Below are 19,677 nucleotides of genomic sequence, written 5' to 3'. Positions count from 1 at the left end.
GCACCTGGCACAAAGTCTGGCACACAACGAGGTTCAGCGTCCTCGTGAAGGGGCTTGTCTGCGTGGCCCTGACTCATCACAGGACCTCAGGGCGTCCTGCACCCGGGTCAGTCCAGGCCGGACACGGTCCTTCAGACGCACACGGAGACACATACGCCTGGATGGTCACATACCTCTTCCTCCTTCAGACTGTGTTGAACACGTTGTTTTCTGTTGTCCTGAACTCTGTTTCCCCTTCAGAGCCTTAGGCCATGAGATCTTCCTTATCACGTCCCTCGACTTGGGGACTCTTCCTTCCTACTGCTCAGAGGAGACTGTGGACCAGGGCTCATTTCCCTCCCGAGCCGCCGGAGACCCTGGTTACTTCTACAACTCCTGCCACTTTCACTTCAGCAGCGGATTCCTGCTCCTATGAGTCAGTTTCTACCTCATCTGAAAACACGGCAGCGCCTGATTAATGTGTTCATGACAGATATTAAAAGAATGGCAATTAAACCGCCTCCTGAGGCAGATTCCCTAATCATGTTAAAACAGTGCCATTTAAATAGCCTCCACATGACATTATGGTGAGTCTGCACAGAAACCCAAGACGACTGATGCGAAGTGGTGCTGGCTGATGAAAACTTGCCCTGGTCGCGGGTGGACCTGTGCTCAGCAGAACGTCAGTGGCAGCTCGAAGCTTAAAGCCACTGCTGAAATCTTCACTTGGCAGCAGCTCGTCACACTGAACAGGGTAAGAACGAGAAAAACCGTAACGAGGCCACTGTGGCTCTTGGCAGGCTCAGAGGGTCTGGCACCAGTGACTCATTGGGCTTCGAGCTGTCTGAGTCCAAACACAGCACTTTTGATAAAAGCAGATGCTTTGTTTGGCTGGTATCTGTGTGCCCTCCCTCTGCTCCCTCCGGTCCCATCCACTCCACCCCCAGCCATTCTCCATTCCCTTCGGAAGAAGGGTGTTTGTAAAGGTTTCTTCTCAACTAATTCAAAGGCAGAATAAAAGTGCCAGTTTTGAAGCAACATGCTCAAGGCCTCTGAGAGAGAAGATTTCACCAGCCGAACAGAGAGAGCAACATACACCCCAGATGCACCTTCCAGGGCAGCCCCCCACCCCCAAGGTGGCTGCTCACCAAAACCTTGGAAAAGCAGCCGTCACCCCTCAGGCAAAAGCCGGAGTGCCAACCGCAGCTGTCCCTATACCTCGTGTGTCCACATGTCGTGCGGAATGTGTGTGACCCGTGAGGGAAGGGACCTCGGGAGTGTGATCACCGCGCCAAGACCGGCGCACGGGGAGGGCAGCCCTGGGGGCGGGTCTGCTTTAATTAAATCAAAACACTGTATAAAAAGAATCAAATGTATAAAAAATGTAGTTTGCTTTATTACATGCTTAAGAGATTAGATCTTTTCCTATCAAATTTTTCTCATCTTAAAAAAAAACCCCAAACTTTCTTTTGAACACCAACCTTTTGCAGCCGCTGCCCCATCTCTCCGCCCCCCACCAAACCGAAGGCTTAAGCCTCCACTGCTGTCTCCCTGAGACGGGAGCCCGGGGTTCCTCGGGCTGGGCCCTGCGGCCCCTTCCCTTAGGCTTTACATAGCTCTCTCCCTTGGTGACAGCACCCATTTCATTTCCGTGCAGACTCCTACCTTCACGAGTTTGAACTCAGACCTCTCTCCAGAGCTTCGGGCTCCAGCTACCAGCTGCAGGTTGACACCTCCACTCAGACCTGTACTCAGCGCAAGCTCGGGACACTCAACACAGAAGTCTTGGTTCTCCCCACCTACTATCACCCCTCCCCCAAGAAAAAGCAACCAACCAAGCAAAGGAAGCCCTGCTCCTTTCCCAATCTTCCCCAGCCCAGTGAATGGCTCCGTGCACCCAGCTGCCTGGGCCACACTTGACTGTCCGGCTTCCTTGCCCAGCCACAGCCAGCCCCCAGGAGGTCGGCAGGCTCCACCTGCAAAACAGACCTTGAAGCCACCCCCTTACACCTCCTCCATCACCATCTGGAGCAACTACCACCTGCTCCCTACATTTCTGGGACCACCTTCTGGCCCTCTTCCCCCATCAATCACTTCTCCATTCCTGAAAACTAAGTCAGATCAGGCCCTTCCCTTACAGCCCTTTAAATGTCTCTCTCTGCCCGAGGGCGAAAACCTAAACTCCGTACCAAGGTCTTGACCAGGCCTGTCCAATGGCAATACAATGTAATTTGGAATTTTCTAGCAATCCATGGAAAAGAAATAGATGAAATTAAGTATTTTATTTAACCTACTACTTCAAAAATATTATCATTTCAATACATAGTAACAAAAACATTAATGAAGTATTTTATATTAAATATTCAACTGTTCCCTACCACAGAAGGGCCTTCCCTCCACCCCTTCATTTTGTTATGTATTTGTTGTGTGTCTGTCTGCGTGCCCCCTGCTCCGGGCCCTCCCTAAGGACAGGGCCCACATCCACTTCCTCCCCCACGGGCACCCGGTACCCAGCACAAGGCCTGACACTCAATCAGCTCCCCAAACACTCACTGGAGAATAAACAGTGAAGACACTGACAGGAAGAACGAGAACGAGCAGGCAAGGGCCGGGCCGGCCCACTGAACACGGGCCCTGTTTTGTGCCACAGCACAGGGGTGCGCTGCTCTTTCATCGCGGCGCAAGGCCGGTGCACCTGTAACCGCTCCTGGTGGCCCAGACTCGCTGCTGCAGGGCCGCTCGGGACAGACGCAGGTGGAGTTCCTGCCAGGCTCCGTCAGCGGGTGGGAAACTTTCTCCCACGGGAGCTGCAGGCCTTGAACGTGCTCTTGGGACACACCCACGCACACACCCACACACGAGGATTAGGAGCTCCGGAGCTCCAGTGTTCCAGGAGGAAGTGGGGATGAAAACCAACCCCTGAGCCCTTTGTCCACGCCAGGTGCTAGGTGCCTTCACATGGGATTGCATTTGACCTTACAGCTACCCTTTGCGGACGTGGAGATCCAGAAAGGTCGCTACCCCTCTCTTAGGAAGAGTCACAAAGCGACCAGCTCTGGTTGCTGGATTTGGCGTCAACATCCCTAGCAGCTTTCTCTGACAGCCGCGGCCACATCATCGTCCCAGCCAAGGCACCGGCGGCCTTCACGTCAGGTGCCGTACAGCGGAGGTGTGTGATCAGGTGGGAGCTGAGAGCAGCGACCTGCCCCACCCAGGGAACCAGTTCACCCACGTGTGAACGTGGGAGGCTGGCATTCGGGGGCCTTCGTGTTTGGTGACCAGTGAACCGTGTTTAGTGACGGCACTCCTCGAGGAGATACCTTCACCCCCGTTTTATAGTTTAGAACCTGGCCCAGCTCACACACCTAATAAGTGGAAAAACAGGGACCTGCACTGAGACGCCAGGGCCGCATGCCTGGCTGTCCCTCTCTCCGCAGCAGTGGTCACCTTACCTTGGCTCTGTGTTTGCAGGGGAACCCGCACCCACAGACGGCCAGACTGCACAGTCCAGGCCAGTCAGCCAAGGTTGCTCAGGCTTCTCTAATTCGTAAGTAACGGCACAACTCTTAAAACTGGGAGGCCGTAAGTGCTTGTCTTTGGGGCCTCTAAGAAAAACAAGCTGGACATTCTGCATCCAAACCAACAGCTAGTCTCTTAGGGACAGACTGGGTGGTGACAGCGTTACAGAGCTGTGCACAGCAGGGTGGCCTGAGGGCTTATCAGCCCTGTGGCTTCAGTCCTCCAGCCCCCATCCTTCTGGCCAGGCTGGGAGGGAACCCGAATCCACGCGCAGTAGGAGCGTGCATAATTTGCAACTACACAGCACCTTCCGCTTATGATACATTTTAACATAGGCTGAGGGTTGCAAACAACTCTCAACAGTTTCTGACTCTCAGGAGACTGAAAAACCAGGCCTTTCTTCCCACACAGCTTGTAGGAGACCTGAAAAACCGTGATTTAAAGCAGGCCCGTCCGAGGCGGGTGTGGGGGTGGCGGGTGCCAGAGAAAATGTTGAGCAGCTCCACTCAACAAAGATGGCAGTGTGTAATTCTCTGATCCTTTTCTGGGTTGTGGTTTGCAATCGGTTTTTCAAAAATCCTTTAGTTTTTTCCCAGAACAGCTGAGAATGCACAGATCCCAGCCTTTAGGTCCGAATCACCCCTGTCAGAAGAGGATGTTGGACTCCTGTCAGGCAGCTGGTGGACGCACACATGTCCTACCACCAACATCTGAAGCCTCCCATGGTCTGGGCTCCCTTGCCCTGGGGCGAGCACGGTGCCCGGTGGGGCTGAGCTCACCTCTGACCCAGCTGCTCTCGGCGTCAGCACACCAGGGGCCAGGACGTGCGGTGTTCTCTGGAATTCCCTAACCCACCCACAGCAGCTGTGTGTACACGCCGGGGGGCATCTCAAAATGTTAGTAAGCCTCTATTTGAAATTTTAAAATGAAAAATTGAATACATGAACTATTACTTTGTAGAGACATTCTTGACTGTTACGACATTGCCTTTTTGCTAACTCAATCAATGACCTTCTGTTAAATAGAATCTATTAGTCTATCAAATATTTTTTATCAACTCCGAACCCAACTTTTCCTCTGTGCACAAAAAGGTTCCAAGTGGCAGACAGTAGCCATGCCCACGCATAACTAAAATGCAGATGTTTGCATGTGGATCTTCATGTTCAGATCCTTGCAATTAACTTGGAGCTGAAGGACTGACTGACTGATTTGCATGCCTGGGGCCACTTGCTTGGTTCAGGAGAAAGCAGTGTTTATAGACCTTGGGGGTTCTGAAGAGGAACAAATGAAACCACCTTTCACAGGGCAGCAGTGATACGGCCCAGAGTGAGGTCTTCGGGGCCGTGTTTAGAGCAGAGTCCGCACGGATCCTGTGCCTTACACTTTTACTTCAGCTTTGAAGAGCTGACGCTGAGACATGGTAGGTTACTCGCTGCCTGGGAAAGTGTACCAGATTTTAACTTGGGATAATTCTGCAGACTTCCTGGCCCCTGTCAGTTAAAACACTTGTGACTAGTCAGTCAGCTCCACTCATGCGAACTAATGAAACCTCACATTGTCCCGCCACATGCTCCCCCAGCAGCAGGGGCAGAGGAATTAGGCACTCGGCAGCTGTTCCCAGGAATGCGCGCCTCTGCGGACCCAGGGGCAGGGAGAGGACCTCGACCGTCTCCAAGCGCTGATCCTTCAGCTATCCCAGCAACACACGTACCCAACGGAAATGGTCCCCAAGGAGGGTCCCAGATTCACATACAAATGCGTGCTTGAAGATAAATGACTCAAAGGGACACAGCCGGACAATGCCAGTGTCAAGAGGAAATCCTGTCTGCAGACCTGTCAGGGAAGCCTTGCTCTGCCTGCGAACAAAGGCTCCTTCTGTGACATCAAGCAGCAGGTTTAAGTGCACCCCGGCTTCTCGCGTTGGCCACCTTTCAAAACCACAAGCACAGCCAAGGGCAGCCAAGACAGCAACAAAGCCAAGAGATACAGTCTCCGAATGAGGAGACCAACTCCCCCTCCTTCCAGGACTGCCTTCTGCCTGGCTCTTGGCGACTAAGGCTCCTATCTCCCCAAGGGGGATGGTGGAGGCACCGGATTCGGATTTTGTGGACTGAGGCTTTGCATGCAAGAAGGCAGCTCAGAGGGCGCCCACAGCTGGTGCCAACACTCTTGAGGGGCTGTGGAGCGCAGGGTCTGGGGAAGGCCCACAGCACTTTCTGGGTTCTGATCCTGGCCGGGTCACCCAGGAGGGGCTGATCTGCGGTGCCTCAACGTCCCTGAACTTTTTCTCCACTGTGAACCACCAAGATAATTATGACAATGACGGTGATGCTTGAGGTAAAATCTGCTGTGTATGTCACACAGGGTTATGATGGTCAAACAAGATAATTTATGAATACAGCCTTTAAGGTATTCTAAAAGCATAAAATGCAAGAGATAATGATTCATGCAGGTATGTCATGTTCACATGACAGCTTAATAGTGCAAAGTTTTAGGTCAAAGGGGAGACGTCCCCTGCGGTGCTTGGGGCCTCAGGGAGTGGATATGCAATTCGTATTCACTTACAGTAACAGTGACTTTTCAACGGTTAATAAGGTAAACAAGCCTGCTGGGAACATAGAAACTTGCAACTTATCAGAGAATTTCCCAAGACAAGGAGGCACCACCGTGTGCAGGGCCTCCCTGGGCACACACGCAGGCGGGACGCAGGGGAGACCGGGCCCGGGCCCTTCAGGAGGCCCAGCCACTGTCCTGCCAACACCACACGTGGCGACAAAGAAGGTTCGCACACCTGACGTCCGAGCAAGTCGTAAAATTAACACCTAAATTCACCATGAAAAGAAGCGATAAGCCTGGGCTGGTGTGGCTCAGTTGGTTGGAGCCGAGTCCCATAAACAGAGAGGTCGTGGGTTCAACTCCTGGTCAGAGCACAGGCCTGGGCTGCAGGTTTGGTCCCCGGTTGGGGCGCACACACGAGGCAACTGATCAATGTTTCTCTCCCTCTCTCCTTATCCCTTCCCTTCTCCCTAAGATCAACAAACATGTTCCCAGGTGAGGATTAACTAAAAAGAAGAAACAAGGCCAGAAAAGGTTTACCTGGAACAAGCCCCCTAAAACAGCAATAATCTTATTAAAGGCTGACCTAACTGGTCTTACGTCCCTGAAGACGAAGATGCAGAACTCTCACTTTGAAAGACGCGGCTCTCAGCTTCCAGGGGTTTGTGAGCTGGAGTGGCCGTGGTCGGCGTCTCAGCCGCTGGTAGGCTGCAGGCGCTGAGTTGGGCACAGAACTGCAGTTTCTCCTGCACTGCAGATCCCTGGTAGCAGTGAACTCTCCGCCCTGGAACGGTGGGTGCTCATTCATTCTGCTTGTCTCTAGCTTCTCACCCACACGAACTGTGTTTATATCAAGGGCTGTTCCTAAAAGGAACCGAGGCAGCTGATAACCTTATTAGGACTACTTAAAAGGATTTAAAAAATAAGGAACTTTAAATTCCTCAAAATTGTTTTAAATCTTCTGAAGTGTTCCCCGTGTGTTAGGTAATTAAAAATAATATGACTGATGAACGGAACCGGACTTTGCAACTCTTTGATACACAACTACGTGCCTTTCCAATGTGATTTTAAAGGATGTGTATTTGTTACTCCCTGTACTTGCCCTTAACAATAAGATATTTTAAATGAAAGAGAAAAGATGTGACTTTGGAGGAAGGTTGCTCTGAGTCAGAGACCAACCTAAAGCAGCCGTCCTGGTTAAGTCTTCTGCCAGCAGCACTTCAAACTCAGTACTTGTGCCTACACCCTAACAAGATCTTTTTACAGAGAGCTGACCTCTCTGTCCAAGTCAGTTTTCAAATTAAAAAGCTTTGAACTCCTGGCAGGTTGACAGCTAGGACCTTGGATCTTTATCAAGAACTTCCTCAAGATGGGGTGGGCGACTCCGTCACTACCCCGGCCCCCCATTCAGAGCTGGCACCTAGCCAGGACCTCAGAACTCCCAAAAATGAGTTTGCAAATTGTCTGTGTGTGGTTTGCAGTAGGTATCTAGCTTGATACAAAGTTTAAGTTGAAAAATAAAAAGTGATCACACGAAACCCATAACAGCGTGTAGCCTGGCATTCGTGCTTATTTTGGGGTGACCAGAAGTATTTTTCTGTCTCACAGCTTCATCAGAGAGGACAGTGAGGGCTCCCCTCCTGCATCTCACCTGTGAAGTACCAATGATGCAGCATAAACAACACTACACACCGGTGTGTGCCTCCACATTTACCTGTTTCATCAGCAGGTTCTTGGAGCTGGGAGGTCCCCCACTAGGGGGACCAGCCCAGGCTTATTGCTTCTTTTCATGGTGAATTTAGGTGTTAATTTTACGACTTTTCAGGCATATCCAGGGCTATGGTCCACCTGGGGCACCTCCTGGTCTGATGTCAGAAGCCTTTTGGAGCGCTCTAATGCTCTCGACAGAGAATACCTGGGCCTTTACCTAATTTCTTCTTGTCCTACTGCAATACTAAACTTCTAAACTTTTGTCTGCCTAGCTCTCTCCCAACATCAATGATTCTCTCTGCACCTGCTACACTCCATCCACAAGCCGCATGAGCTTCATTTAGGGCGTCTCAAAGCTGCTCCCACCCCCAGATCTCTACACTGGCTTTCCCTGTGCCTGGGACAGCCTTCCACCAGTTCTTCAACAGCTATCTTCTCTCATCGTACAGGTCTTAGCTTAAATATCATCTCCTCACAGACCTGTCCCTATAAAAAGGACACAGCCCCAATAAATCTCCAGCATATCACTCCATTTCCTCTGTCACGCTCACTGTGATCTGCAATCGTCTTGTTCATTTCATCGTGTTTACTACCTGGGTCCTTCACCGAATTTTCAGCTCTGGGAGGACTCCGTTGCAGATGCTCCATAGCTATCCTGTTAGTTCACATATTTCTCCGCCCTGTAAAAGGGCACGAGCAGATTACTGAAATGTTCTGACTGCCGGAATGTCTTCAGTGTTGCAACAGCCCTTCAGTTAGACGCCCAGGGGAGCTGGGCAGAATTTTCCAGGCGACGTGCTGGTACTTAAAAATCAGTGCACTCTAATTAATGCAGATGCTCAGTATATAGATACTGAACAAATACATGGGCCAGGATTGAAGTGGCCTCCTTGGCCCTAGGACTAGACAAAAACAGACACCAGGAGACGCAGCGGAACGACCCACCCCAATCTTTGCCCGACCGCATCACAGGCTGCTGTTCCTCCCCAATAGGAAAAGGAGTGCGGGTTCCTAAACCAGCTCTAACGAGCAGCCACAGTCACAGCCAGGCCCACCACAAACCGGAAAAGAAGCCTTTCTTTACAAACCCTGAGGCTTATTTACCCAGATCCCTGGTGGATAGAAGGGGAAATAAATTCTGCTGTATTCTGGAGCCCACCTGATGTTCAGTCCACACAAAATTTTATTTCATAACGTTACAACTAAATACGAAGAGATATAGGTTCTAATTTACAGACATCCCGGCATCTCTTTAGAATTGGATGTAGTTCAGAATCTGATGTTATAATAAAAAAATAATACTTGTGCTTATTTTTGAGGGACTTCATGATGTGGAAAGTTGGCTTTGAAAATACTCTCAAATATTAGATAATATTTTTTAAATGGTTCATTTTTTAGGTGTTATAGTTTTTTTGTATTATGGTCATGTATTTTAAAAATAATTTTTGCTTATTATTGGTATTTTTAAGATTTTATTTACTTATTTTTAGAGAGAGGGAGGAAGCGAGGGAGAAAGAGTGGAAGAGAAACATCAATGTGTGGTTGCCTCTCATTTGCCCCCTACTGGGACCGGGCCCACAGCCCAGGCATGTGCCCTGACTGGGAATCGAACCAGTGACTCTTTGGTTTATAGGCCAGGACTCAATCCACAGAGTCACACTAGCCAGGGCATGGTTATATATTTTTAAAAATAAGCCCTTATCTTTGAAAGACACATACCAAAATACTGACAGCTAAAATGAGTTCTGAGATTTATTTCAAAATAATACCAGAGGAAGGAAAGTGGGTGGGAAAACAGACCAAGCGGAACTGGCATGAGTTGAAAACTGGTGGAGATGGGTCCATGAAAGTTAATTAAACTGCCTGCTCGACTGTGTTCATGTTTGACATTTCCCCTAATAAAATGACTTTTTTAATAAAGCTGTTTAAGGCAAGTAAGTCACCTTCCCTCATGAAATCACAGAAGTTACCTGAAGGGGAAGGTTTCACCTCTCCAGTCTTGCAGCGGGTGCTCCTGGATGATGTCCTGGGTCCGAGGCAAGTTCTGCCGCGGGGGTTTGGAATGGGGAAGGGTGCCCATGTGACTGAAGCTATCACAGGACCGTATGGGCGGAGGGCCTTTCTTCTTCCGAGGAAGGGTGCCGTGTATAGACACGTCTTGATAGGCATCTGCGTGATGTTTGACGAGAGGCGACTTGCTGCTCAGAAGGTCCATGGACGAGGCCAGGGGCGACGGGTGACTCACTGACGTGTTTCTGGGAAGGCTCGCAAATTTCCCCGCAGCCATGATTGGCGACTCTAAAGGGGCATGAAAAGAGTGAAGGCATGAATCTCAGGAAATCGCAGGAACTGACTTTCCACTTACAGAAGGAAATGGAAATACACCACATTACAAAAGAAAATGTTCACGGTGTTAAAAGGCAAACATTGCATGGCATCACTAGTGAAATGTCATACAGACAGGAAGTTTACACGGCTCCCTTTTTTTTGATATTACTGAGGAATTCCCCTGGGCTGGCAGCCGATCTGCCCATGGAAAAAGGCAAACACACTTCAGAGGTACATGAGCTGTTTTATTATTTCAGGTGTCTGAAGCTGATGGAAAAGGATGACTAACAAGATTATTGAGGAAGGACTCAAGGTTTCAGTAACAAGTGCATTAGAGAAAGCGCTAGAAGTGTGTTAGACCATCGGCTCACGTTTTCCTACCACCCTGTACACGGTCAGAACGGGCAGAGACCGCTGGGATGCCTCGGCTGCTACACTCCTTCAGTGCCAGACCAGCCCTCTGCTGTGCGCTGCTCAGAGCATCTGGGCAAGCTTTCTGTCAGTGGCCTGGTGCTTATCAATAAATAACATGCTCTAATTAATGAAGACAGGCCGAGGTCAGGGGTCAGGAGGTGGGCCGCTCCCCCACACATCAGCGTGCTCAGCTGCAGCGGGAAGCCTCTCCGGTGCAGCCTCCAGTGTACACTGTTCCCCAGAGGGGCAGGAGCCCGCCTGCCACCCACAGGGTCGAGCACTGCATACCAGGTCTGCACACTCAGGGACGAGTTGGGGGCAGGGGAGAAAAAGGAAAGCAAAAAGCGGGGCAGGGAAAGAAAAGGAAAATGATGCCTCAGGTTATGTGCAAAAGCAGCCCCAACAACTGTGTCCAGCTTTGACCACTAGTAACAACACCTGCCTGAGAGTCAGCCCCCCGAACACTGCCAACGCAAACTATGGTTTTGATCTAAGCCCAATATAGGACCTTTTTAAGGCTAAGATTTGAGGGGAAAAGCCAAGGCTAGTCCCCGGAGACAGAAGGGTCCAGAGTGCATCCCACTTGTCACGGTACCAGACTGGTCTGGACAATGCAGCAGCAGCCTCGCTGAGCCCGACCCACTGGCCTTCTCCAAGGCCGGTGAGCAGAGCCACCCCTCGCTCTGCAGGCCACTCTCCAGCCCTGCAGCCCCATTCCGCACAGACCACTCCCTCCACTGCGAAGAAGACAGCTTGGTGTGAAAATCATCAGGTAACAGAGCAACTGCAAAGTCAGCTCACAAAGGAGTTGGGGATTTGGGGCATAGCTTGAAGGTAGCCAAGGAGAACACAGCCCTCCAGAAGCTCATAATGCAAGAGGAAGAACCAGGATGAAGACAGTAGAGTGTGCAAAGAAAACAATCAACAAGAAAGACACTCACGGTCCACTGCTTCCACACGCAACAGAGAAAAACACAAGTGCTGGGGCCTGTGTAGGAGACCCCTCACTCAACAGACACGGTCCTAACCCTGTCCCCAGTTCTTTGCCAAACCTGGAAACTTGGGCTGGTCTGCTCCGCGTCTAGCTGGGCCACACCGAGGGCCTGACAGACAGCATGTGCACGACAACAGAATGGGGCCAGCCCTTCCCCTGGGGGCCCCTCCCAGCTCTGACCAGTGCCTGGCACACTGTCAGCACTTGCTCAACATTAATCATCATTATTTTAAAAAGAAACCAAACTCCCTAGCTCTCCCTTCCTGACCACCAGTGACGTAAGGTGATCAGGGTTCCCTCCCCCTACACACACACACACACACACACACACAGCTGTGAACTCTCACCTGTCTGCACTAATCAGCACCTTCTTCCTTCTCAGACAGGTCTGCATCGTTTCACAGAACCCTGCGAGGAGGCCCAGAGCACCTCACGGAAGCTCTCGGTGTGCAAAGGGCCGTGTGGTGATCGACTCTGTTTCCAGGCTGGATGGCAGGTGAGAATTACCCTGGCTACGGTGCTTCCAGCAGCCGGCTTCCCCTCCGCCCACCCTCGGTCTCCCTAGATTTCAAGATTAATCAAAGTATTCTAGAGAGCCCCACACCTCGGTTTATTCTTGGCTATAGAGGGATATTACCACCTGCCCTTTTTACTTTCAATTCAACCAACATTTAAGTACCTACTCCTTTTAAGACACTCAGAGGAACAAAGAGTCCTAAACCCCAAACCCTGAGTACACATTTCTGAGAATAACACAGGGGCCATCAACAGGGGCCCTTAACATGCTGGAGGGAAGAACAATGAACTTTTTAATTAAACTTGTTGGGGTGACATTGCTTAATAAAATTATATAGGTTTCAAGTGTACATTCCTATGACACATCAGGTGTACATTACACTGTGTGTTTACCATCCGAAGTCAATCTTCTGTCCTCACTGTATGTTTGACCCTTTACCCTTTGCTATCCCCCGCCACCCTAGTAACCACCAGGCTGTGTCTATGAGTTTTTGTTTGTTTGTATTATTTGTTCATGTGTTACTTTTTGTTTTATATGCCACACATGAGTGAGAGCATATAAAAAAACAGTTAATTTTTATAAAGGATTCGAGGAGGGTCTCGCAGACGCCTCCCTGGACACGGAGGATTTTGCATGGCGTAAAACTGGAAGGAAAAGCCTTCCTAGAGGACGCTGTAAGAGCCGCTGTGTAAAGGCAGGGAGCGCCCCACAGGCTCAGGAAACTGCAAGTCCTGTGGAGTGGCCGGAGTGGACAGGTCGAGAACCATCTTCTGCAGTAAGCTTAGGACCAGATTATGAAGTCGTGAAGGCTATGTCCAGGTGTCTGAACTTGGCTGTAAGTGCTGGGGAAGGTCTGAAAGGGAGAGACAGACAGAGTCTGTGTCCAGCTAGGAAACTCAAATTTCAGAGGGGTGAGGAGGGAGACAGAGAGAGGGCAGCCTGACTGACCGCAACAAGCCGGCAAGAAACAATGAAGAACTTGACCTGGAGCAGTGGCCGGGGGCAGGGAAAGGAGGGACAGAGTGAGGAGCTGGGAGCTCAAGGCCTCCAGCTTAGAGGACAGGCCACAGCCTCGGAATGACGGTACAGTGTGGTGGCACACCAAGCAGTGCACGTAGGGGACCCGGCAGGAAGGTGGGTGACAAGCACACCACTGGAGTCGCTCTGTGTGAGGTGCCAGTCGGACAGTTTGCTCTGGGAGGTTAGACACTGGCACGTGCAGTGAGGAGCCAGGAAAGGATGAAGATTTTTAAGAGTCATCAACATAAAGGGAATATTTAAACCTGAGAGTAAATCCCCTAGCTTGTTATTATCAGATGTGATAACAGATGTGAAAGTGCCTCTTAAACTGGCAGGAACCATACAAATCCATGAATTATATCCCTACTCTCTCTCACCATGGCTGCTTCAAGTCTGTAAGGACCAAAGTAAGGAATGAGTCCTGAAAATTTAAAGTGGTGGTTCTTAACCTAGCTGCACATTAAGAAGCCTCCAGAAAGCTTTTAAGATCCAACACGCAGCCCCGGCTGGGTCGCTCAGTTGGTTAGAGCGTCCTCCAGGTACGCCAAGGTTGTGGCTTCTGTCCCTGGTCAGGACACACAGAGGAATCAACCAGTGAGTGCAGGAGTAAGTAGAACAACAAACCGATGTCTGTCTGTCTGTCTGTCTCTCTCTCTCAATCTCAGTGGGAAGGACCCTGGCAGCAGTTTTTAAACGTTCCATGGTATTGTCCCAAGTAGAGGCAGGGCTGGCAACCACTGGATAAGTGAGTCTCTTTGGTATAGAGCAACTTACACTCAGATGTGTATACTTGGGTAACAACAGAATGGCAATAAGGAAGTGCCATTCAGTCAACAGAAGCATTCATTCCTTCTTCTACTCAACACCTGTTTAAAGAGGGCCGCCTACGTGGCGAGCACTGTGCTGAGTGTGGGGACAGTGTCGAACAACTATCGTCATGACGTCACTACTCTATGGAGGAAACAAAAAGTAATGACCCTTGTTGGGGACTCTCAGCGCTATGGGGGCCCATGAAGTGGAGCCCAGGGTCTAGTGGCCCTGGAAAGTTTTCCCTAAGGAAGGTGTGCTGACGTGAAGGATGTAAAGCAGAGTTTAACAACTGGAGGGAGAAGGTCACCCAAGTGGAAGTATCTAGAGACTTCTCAGATATAGGCAAATTAAATACACGGGGGCGAGGCTCTCTGTACAGCTCTCTGCCCCTAAATTGGAACTCTTCCCCATTAAAACACAGCCTGTCCTGTGTCTAGTCACTTGGAAAGACTGGCTCAGCCCTGGGCCCTGTGTCAAGCTTCAATCAGTCCGGCGGTGGGGGAGGTGGGCCCAGCCCAGACACATAACTTCAAAAATAAAACAAACTAAAAGTAGGGCAGGGGATGGAGGGGAGACTACAAAGGGAAGGAGCTCATTTGCAACCTTTGGGTCGCTCTTTTTCCTACTCGAGCTTTATATTTGCAGTTTAATTTTTCCAGACTCCAGAACCCAGGGGGAAATCCAAGGGATGGACGTGCATGGGTGTAGCTTGAATCTAGGTTCAAGGTAAGGACTTTTCATTTCGACAGAGAAGCCACTTACCACATCTGACCACTAGGCAGAATCTCAGCATGTTATATGTAGATGGGATCTCAGAGAATCAAGCCCTTTTCTTTTTCTGGGTAAGGAAATAAATGTTCATTCATTCAATATATGTTCTCTGAAGGTTTACTGTGCACCAGGGCCGAGGATACAATACACCAGACAAGGTCCGGCTCTTACAGGGCCTACACTGTGATGGGGGGATCCAACCAACGCAGACACGAAAACAAACTAGGCCTTACCCCAGTCACAAGGGCACTAAAGAACACAAAACAAGATAGAGTGATGGAATGATGGAATATACGGGCTGGTGATGGATGGCTATTTTAGGTTAGGGTGGTCTTGGCAGGCCTCCCTGAAGAGGAAATAATGACATAAGACCTGGAAAAAAAAGAGAGAGAGAGAGAGAGAAGGAGCCAATCAGAAGATCAGAATGGAGTTCCAGGCAGGGGATTCTGTGAACTGAAGGCCTTGAGCCAGGAACACACGGTGGGAGGAGCCCTGAGACTAAGTCTGCCATCTCTGCCATGTTTTCTCCACTTGGAGATGTTCCTGTCGTGATGTTTGTGCTCATCATGCACTTCTTATGTACTATTTGATTTTTAAAAATCAAACATGGTCTGACTCAGAACCTAGGTCTGCTCTGGAGTCAAACCCTTAGAGGTTAAAATCCCCTCTCTGCCACTGACTGACCAGCAGTGCAGCCTAGGACAAGTCACTCAACCACTCTGACGGTTTCTCATGCGTAAAAACAGATGGGCAGTATCTATATCATGGGCTTGTTGGGAAAAGTTAAGTGTGATTGTGTACAGCGCACCCCTGACATGCAGCGAGCTCTCAATAAACAGCAGGTCTCCTCCAAGCAGGACAGGGGCCACATCTGTCTTGCTTGTCACTGCATCTTTATCACAATGAGAGTTCACGGATGAAGTCACTGATGCTGGGAAAGAAGGGCCAGGAAGGAGGAGGAGGGGAATGTTTTAACCTAAAGCAATAGATGTAAACACGCCAACCAAGTAGGATATGGAGACACACACACAGGCACACCAAGTGAGCACGTGTGCAGGCTTTAAGGAAGAGCCCAGGTGAGACTCCGGCCGCCACACATCACCGCTCTCCACTGTGCCAGTAAACAGACATAGCATCCTGACTCAGTCCAGTGTCAGGTCTTGAAACATTTACATCATGCACCGTGTAACAACATTTCAGACAAGGAGGGACCACATACAGGACAGTGCTCCCACAAGACTATAATGGATCTAAAAATCCCTACTGCATGGCGATGTGGTAGCCATCATAACGCAATGTCACTCACGTGTCTGTGTGGTGCTGGTGCAAACAAACCCACGGTGCCACCTGTCACGTAGCAGCACAGCGCACGTGATTGTGTGCTATCATTTTAGTGTGTGTTCTTTCTACTTAAAAAAAAAAACCAATTTGCTGTAAAACTGTGTGCCATATTAACATCAGCAGCAGACTCATATATCCTGTGTTTGATTTAATCTCGTGTTGCTTTATAAATTTGCTGCAGCCTAAGTGCAAGGCGTTTAGAAAGTCTACAGCAGTGTGATGTCCTAGGCCCTCACAGCCACTCGCCACTCACTGGCTCACCCAAAGCACCGTCTAGTCCCGCAAGCTCCGTTCACCCTAAGTGCCCTACACGGGTGCAGCATTTTTAATATTTAAAATGCTGTACTTTTCCTGTGTTTAGATATGTTTAGATACACAAATACTTACCCTTGTGTTACAATTGCCTACAGAGTTCAGCACAGGAACAGGGTTATTGCCTAAGAGCAACAGGCTACACCGTATAGCCAGCGTGGTACTAGCCTATACCACGTCGGTTCGTGTGAGTGCATTATATGATGTTCCCATGATGATGAGATCACGTAACAACGGTTTTCCCAGAAGGCATCCCTATCGCTAAGTGGTGCATGACTGTACAAAGGTCAAAGACTCTACATCTTGATATGAAAATGAGATCCATGTGAACGGTGAGAGAGCTGAAATCTCAGCAGGGACAGGAGCAAGACTGACAAGCTCCCAGCCCATGTGCTGCCTTCCAGACTCTGTGGCCGTGCTCTGGAGAGTCTGTGAGTAGTTTACCAGGATGTGTCAAAGAAGCTGCTGACCACACGGAGTTGAGGCAGAGATAAACAGCCCACTCACTTGGATTTTCCTATTTTACTTCTGATATGAGATATCTCAACTCATACTCATAGATGATCATCTGAACTGTGCTTTAAAGATCTTTCTATACTTTAAACTCTGGAAATGTAACTGCCTTGGCTGCTCTACTATGACCTTGGCAGAGAACTTGCAATTCGGATATGCACTTTTACATTTCTGCAGAGTCAGAGAGGGAGAAGAGATGGAACAACCACACATATAAAATCGGTTTATCTACTTAAAATGAAGTTTTGCCTGGGTTTAAAAATTAAGAGTACCCCTTTATCTTTCAAGTGAACTCAGTAAAGTCTGGCCAAAGGACTAAGTATGAATAATTCTTCCATGGATTTTATTTCAAGCACCCAGAGCACAGGCTTTACATGATAAGGTTCTTAAGATTAGCATCCATTGGGCAGGCAGTCCTTTCTACCTGAATCGGGGGACCTGAAATCTGGTTAGTCATCCTGGAAATGCCAGCCCTAGCAGCAGTTCTGAGAAAGCTGGAGGTGGGGTGAGGGAGCCCTTGGCATGGCAAGCTGCTTACATTATATTCCCTACGCCCCCTTGCACACCCGCGTACAAACGTGAGGTCTGTGGCTTCCCCCTTATTTACTAGGCAGCCCTCCCCACTCTGGACCTTGGTCTGCTGAGCCCCACCACCCCCCACACTGACGCCTCCCCCCTTTCCCGGATCTGGCCCCAGACCTTGGCAACACGCAGGGAGATTATTATCCGCTCTCAAACTGACCTTCCCTCCGCCAATGTATTCTCTTTGGAGAGATCTGCATGGCCTTGGAAGATAAGAGTCAAGGTTTAAATGAATGTCCTGAATGCCCGGCTCATTTTCTATCTCAGCTAATGACTCTTTTACAGTAACGAAGTTAGGCAACAGGTCTTTCCCCTTTGCACCTTGCTTCAAGTGAATTAACACCAAAATATAATGTTCCACCCCTCAAAACCCCAGCCACAACATGCCACCATCCCCACGGAACACGAGGCCTCTCCGAACAGCGCCCAGCTCACTCGATCTCTCCGGACGAGTGCCTACACCTGATGAAACCTGTAAACGGGTGGCAGCCTCAGCAGGTAGAGAAAGATGGTCTGAGATAGGAGTCTCCTTCCGTCCCTCCCCTCCCGGCCTTCACCTCCCCTCCCTCCCCTCTCCTCTCCGACGCAGACAGAGCGACACAACCGACTATTCATTCTTTCCCAACAAAGGGAGAGAGGGAGGGAGATGTTGTCCACAGTTACACGGCAGGCTCCTTCGCTTTCTTTGCAAACTTTCCAAGGGATTAGTGGAGAAACTCGCCTCACTGAAGCCCGGGACTCCCAGAGGAGGCCCCCTGGCCTCGGCGTCCCCTGACTCCCACCGGCCTCAGCACAGAGAGAGACCGGAGGGATGGCTGGCAGAGTAGCCTGCAAGGGCAGGGGCTCACGAGGCCAGCCCCCGGGAAGATGCCAAGAGCAAAGGGCAGAGATGCTCGCCACAAGTCGGCAGGCACCTCCCTTCACGGCCATGTTCGGGGAATCCCAGCGGTTCAGAGCCCCCCACCCCCAACCTCCCCCCTGCAAGTCCCATCGCACTTCAGACCCCAACCCCAACTCAGCTGGGAGGCAGCGGAGGAAGAGAGAGCGCCGGCTCTATTTTCCCTGGAGCCTAAACTTTCTCCCACCAACTTCCCAGCCCGTCCTGGGAGGGAGAAGCTGAGACTCCCCGGGAGGAGCAGCGCCCCTGCGGAGGCCAGCTCAGACTCACCTCCCCGCACGGTGCCCCGTGCCCGCGTCTCGGCAGGGGTTCAGAAGCTCCGTGCCGCGCCCAGGCTGCCCCCGCAGCGCGGGCGGCTCATGGTCTTCGGGGAGCGCCCGCCGAGAAGCCCGCGCGCGGCCGTGCGCTCTGCCGCTCCAGCTCCGGCCCTGGCAGCTGCCGGCGCGGCTCTGAGCGGGCGGAGCGCGCGGGCCCTCAACTGGCGATTTGAGGCTGGGCGGCCCCACCCCCAGCAAGCAAATCCGCGTGGTCCGGCTCCTGGCCGAACCTCCTGGAAGTACAGCGGCTGACCTCTGCTTGCCCACCTCTGCCGGATTTTAGCGTGCAGCTCTGCTGTAACTCCCCGAGAAGACGGTCCTCAAATGCAGACAGACCACTTCCTCACTGTACCCCTTTTGAGAGACAACCCACCTAATTCACTCCTCCTCCTTCCCCACGTTATTTAATTACCGAGCAGATCTGCTTTGTTCGACTGCAGACACCTGGCTGGCTCTTAGTTTAAAGGCCTTTGATGGGATAAAAATCCAGGTAACCATAAATAACCAAGCCATGAAAGGGGCAAATCCATCACACCCGCCTGGGTATATTGTGAGCAAAGTGGGAGGTAAAAGTGGCCCCTTTGGTATTAGATGGTTTGGTGGGGTGAAAAATTAGAGCCAACTGCGGGACTTACATCTTAGACATCAACACTTATTATAAAGCTATAGAAATAGTAATTGCCTTGCCGATAAGAACAAGGGTATACCAACTGGCCCATAGAATGGAGAGTTCAGAAACAGACCTACATTATGTGGTCCTGGATTGGGGTCAAAGATGCTGATGCGTTGGGAGAGGATGGTCTGTCTTTTCAGTAAATGATTCTGGATCAGTTGGACACGCATTTGGAGAAAAAAAAGAACCTTGACCCCCTACCTCACACCATACCTTAAAAAAATCAATTTCAGGTGGATTTCAAATCTACACGTTAAAGATAAAATGATAAAACTCTCCCAAGTAAATATCAAAAAATATCTTCATGACCTTGAGGTAGGCGAAGACTTTTTAAACATATATAGTACTACCTATAAAAGAAAAAAAACTGAATATTGAACAACATTAAGATTAAGAATGCTTGCTCATCAAAAGACCCCCCTC

General features: G+C 50.2%; 1 protein-coding gene across 1 annotated transcript in view; it reads right to left on the bottom strand.

The window, feature by feature from the left end:
• BCAR3 (BCAR3 adaptor protein, NSP family member) overlaps positions 1 to 18,890 on the bottom strand; it is a 103,560-nt gene extending 84,670 nt beyond the window's left edge. The window contains exons 1-2 of the mRNA XM_053668205.1: positions 18,535 to 18,890; positions 9,735 to 10,062 (exon numbers count right to left, since the gene is read on the bottom strand). Of these exons, the coding sequence (XP_053524180.1) occupies positions 9,735 to 10,051 (317 nt within the window). The 5' untranslated portion in view covers positions 10,052 to 10,062; positions 18,535 to 18,890. The remainder of the gene's footprint in view (positions 1 to 9,734; positions 10,063 to 18,534) is intronic.
• Positions 18,891 to 19,677: the final 787 nt, after the last annotated feature.

Source organism: Artibeus jamaicensis, unplaced genomic scaffold, assembly GCF_021234435.1.
Source record: "Artibeus jamaicensis isolate MK-2021 breed Jamaican fruit bat unplaced genomic scaffold, CSHL_Jam_final contig_482, whole genome shotgun sequence".
Taxonomy (NCBI): Eukaryota; Metazoa; Chordata; class Mammalia; order Chiroptera; family Phyllostomidae; genus Artibeus; species Artibeus jamaicensis.
This window is presented reverse-complemented; position numbering and strand designations above follow the sequence as displayed.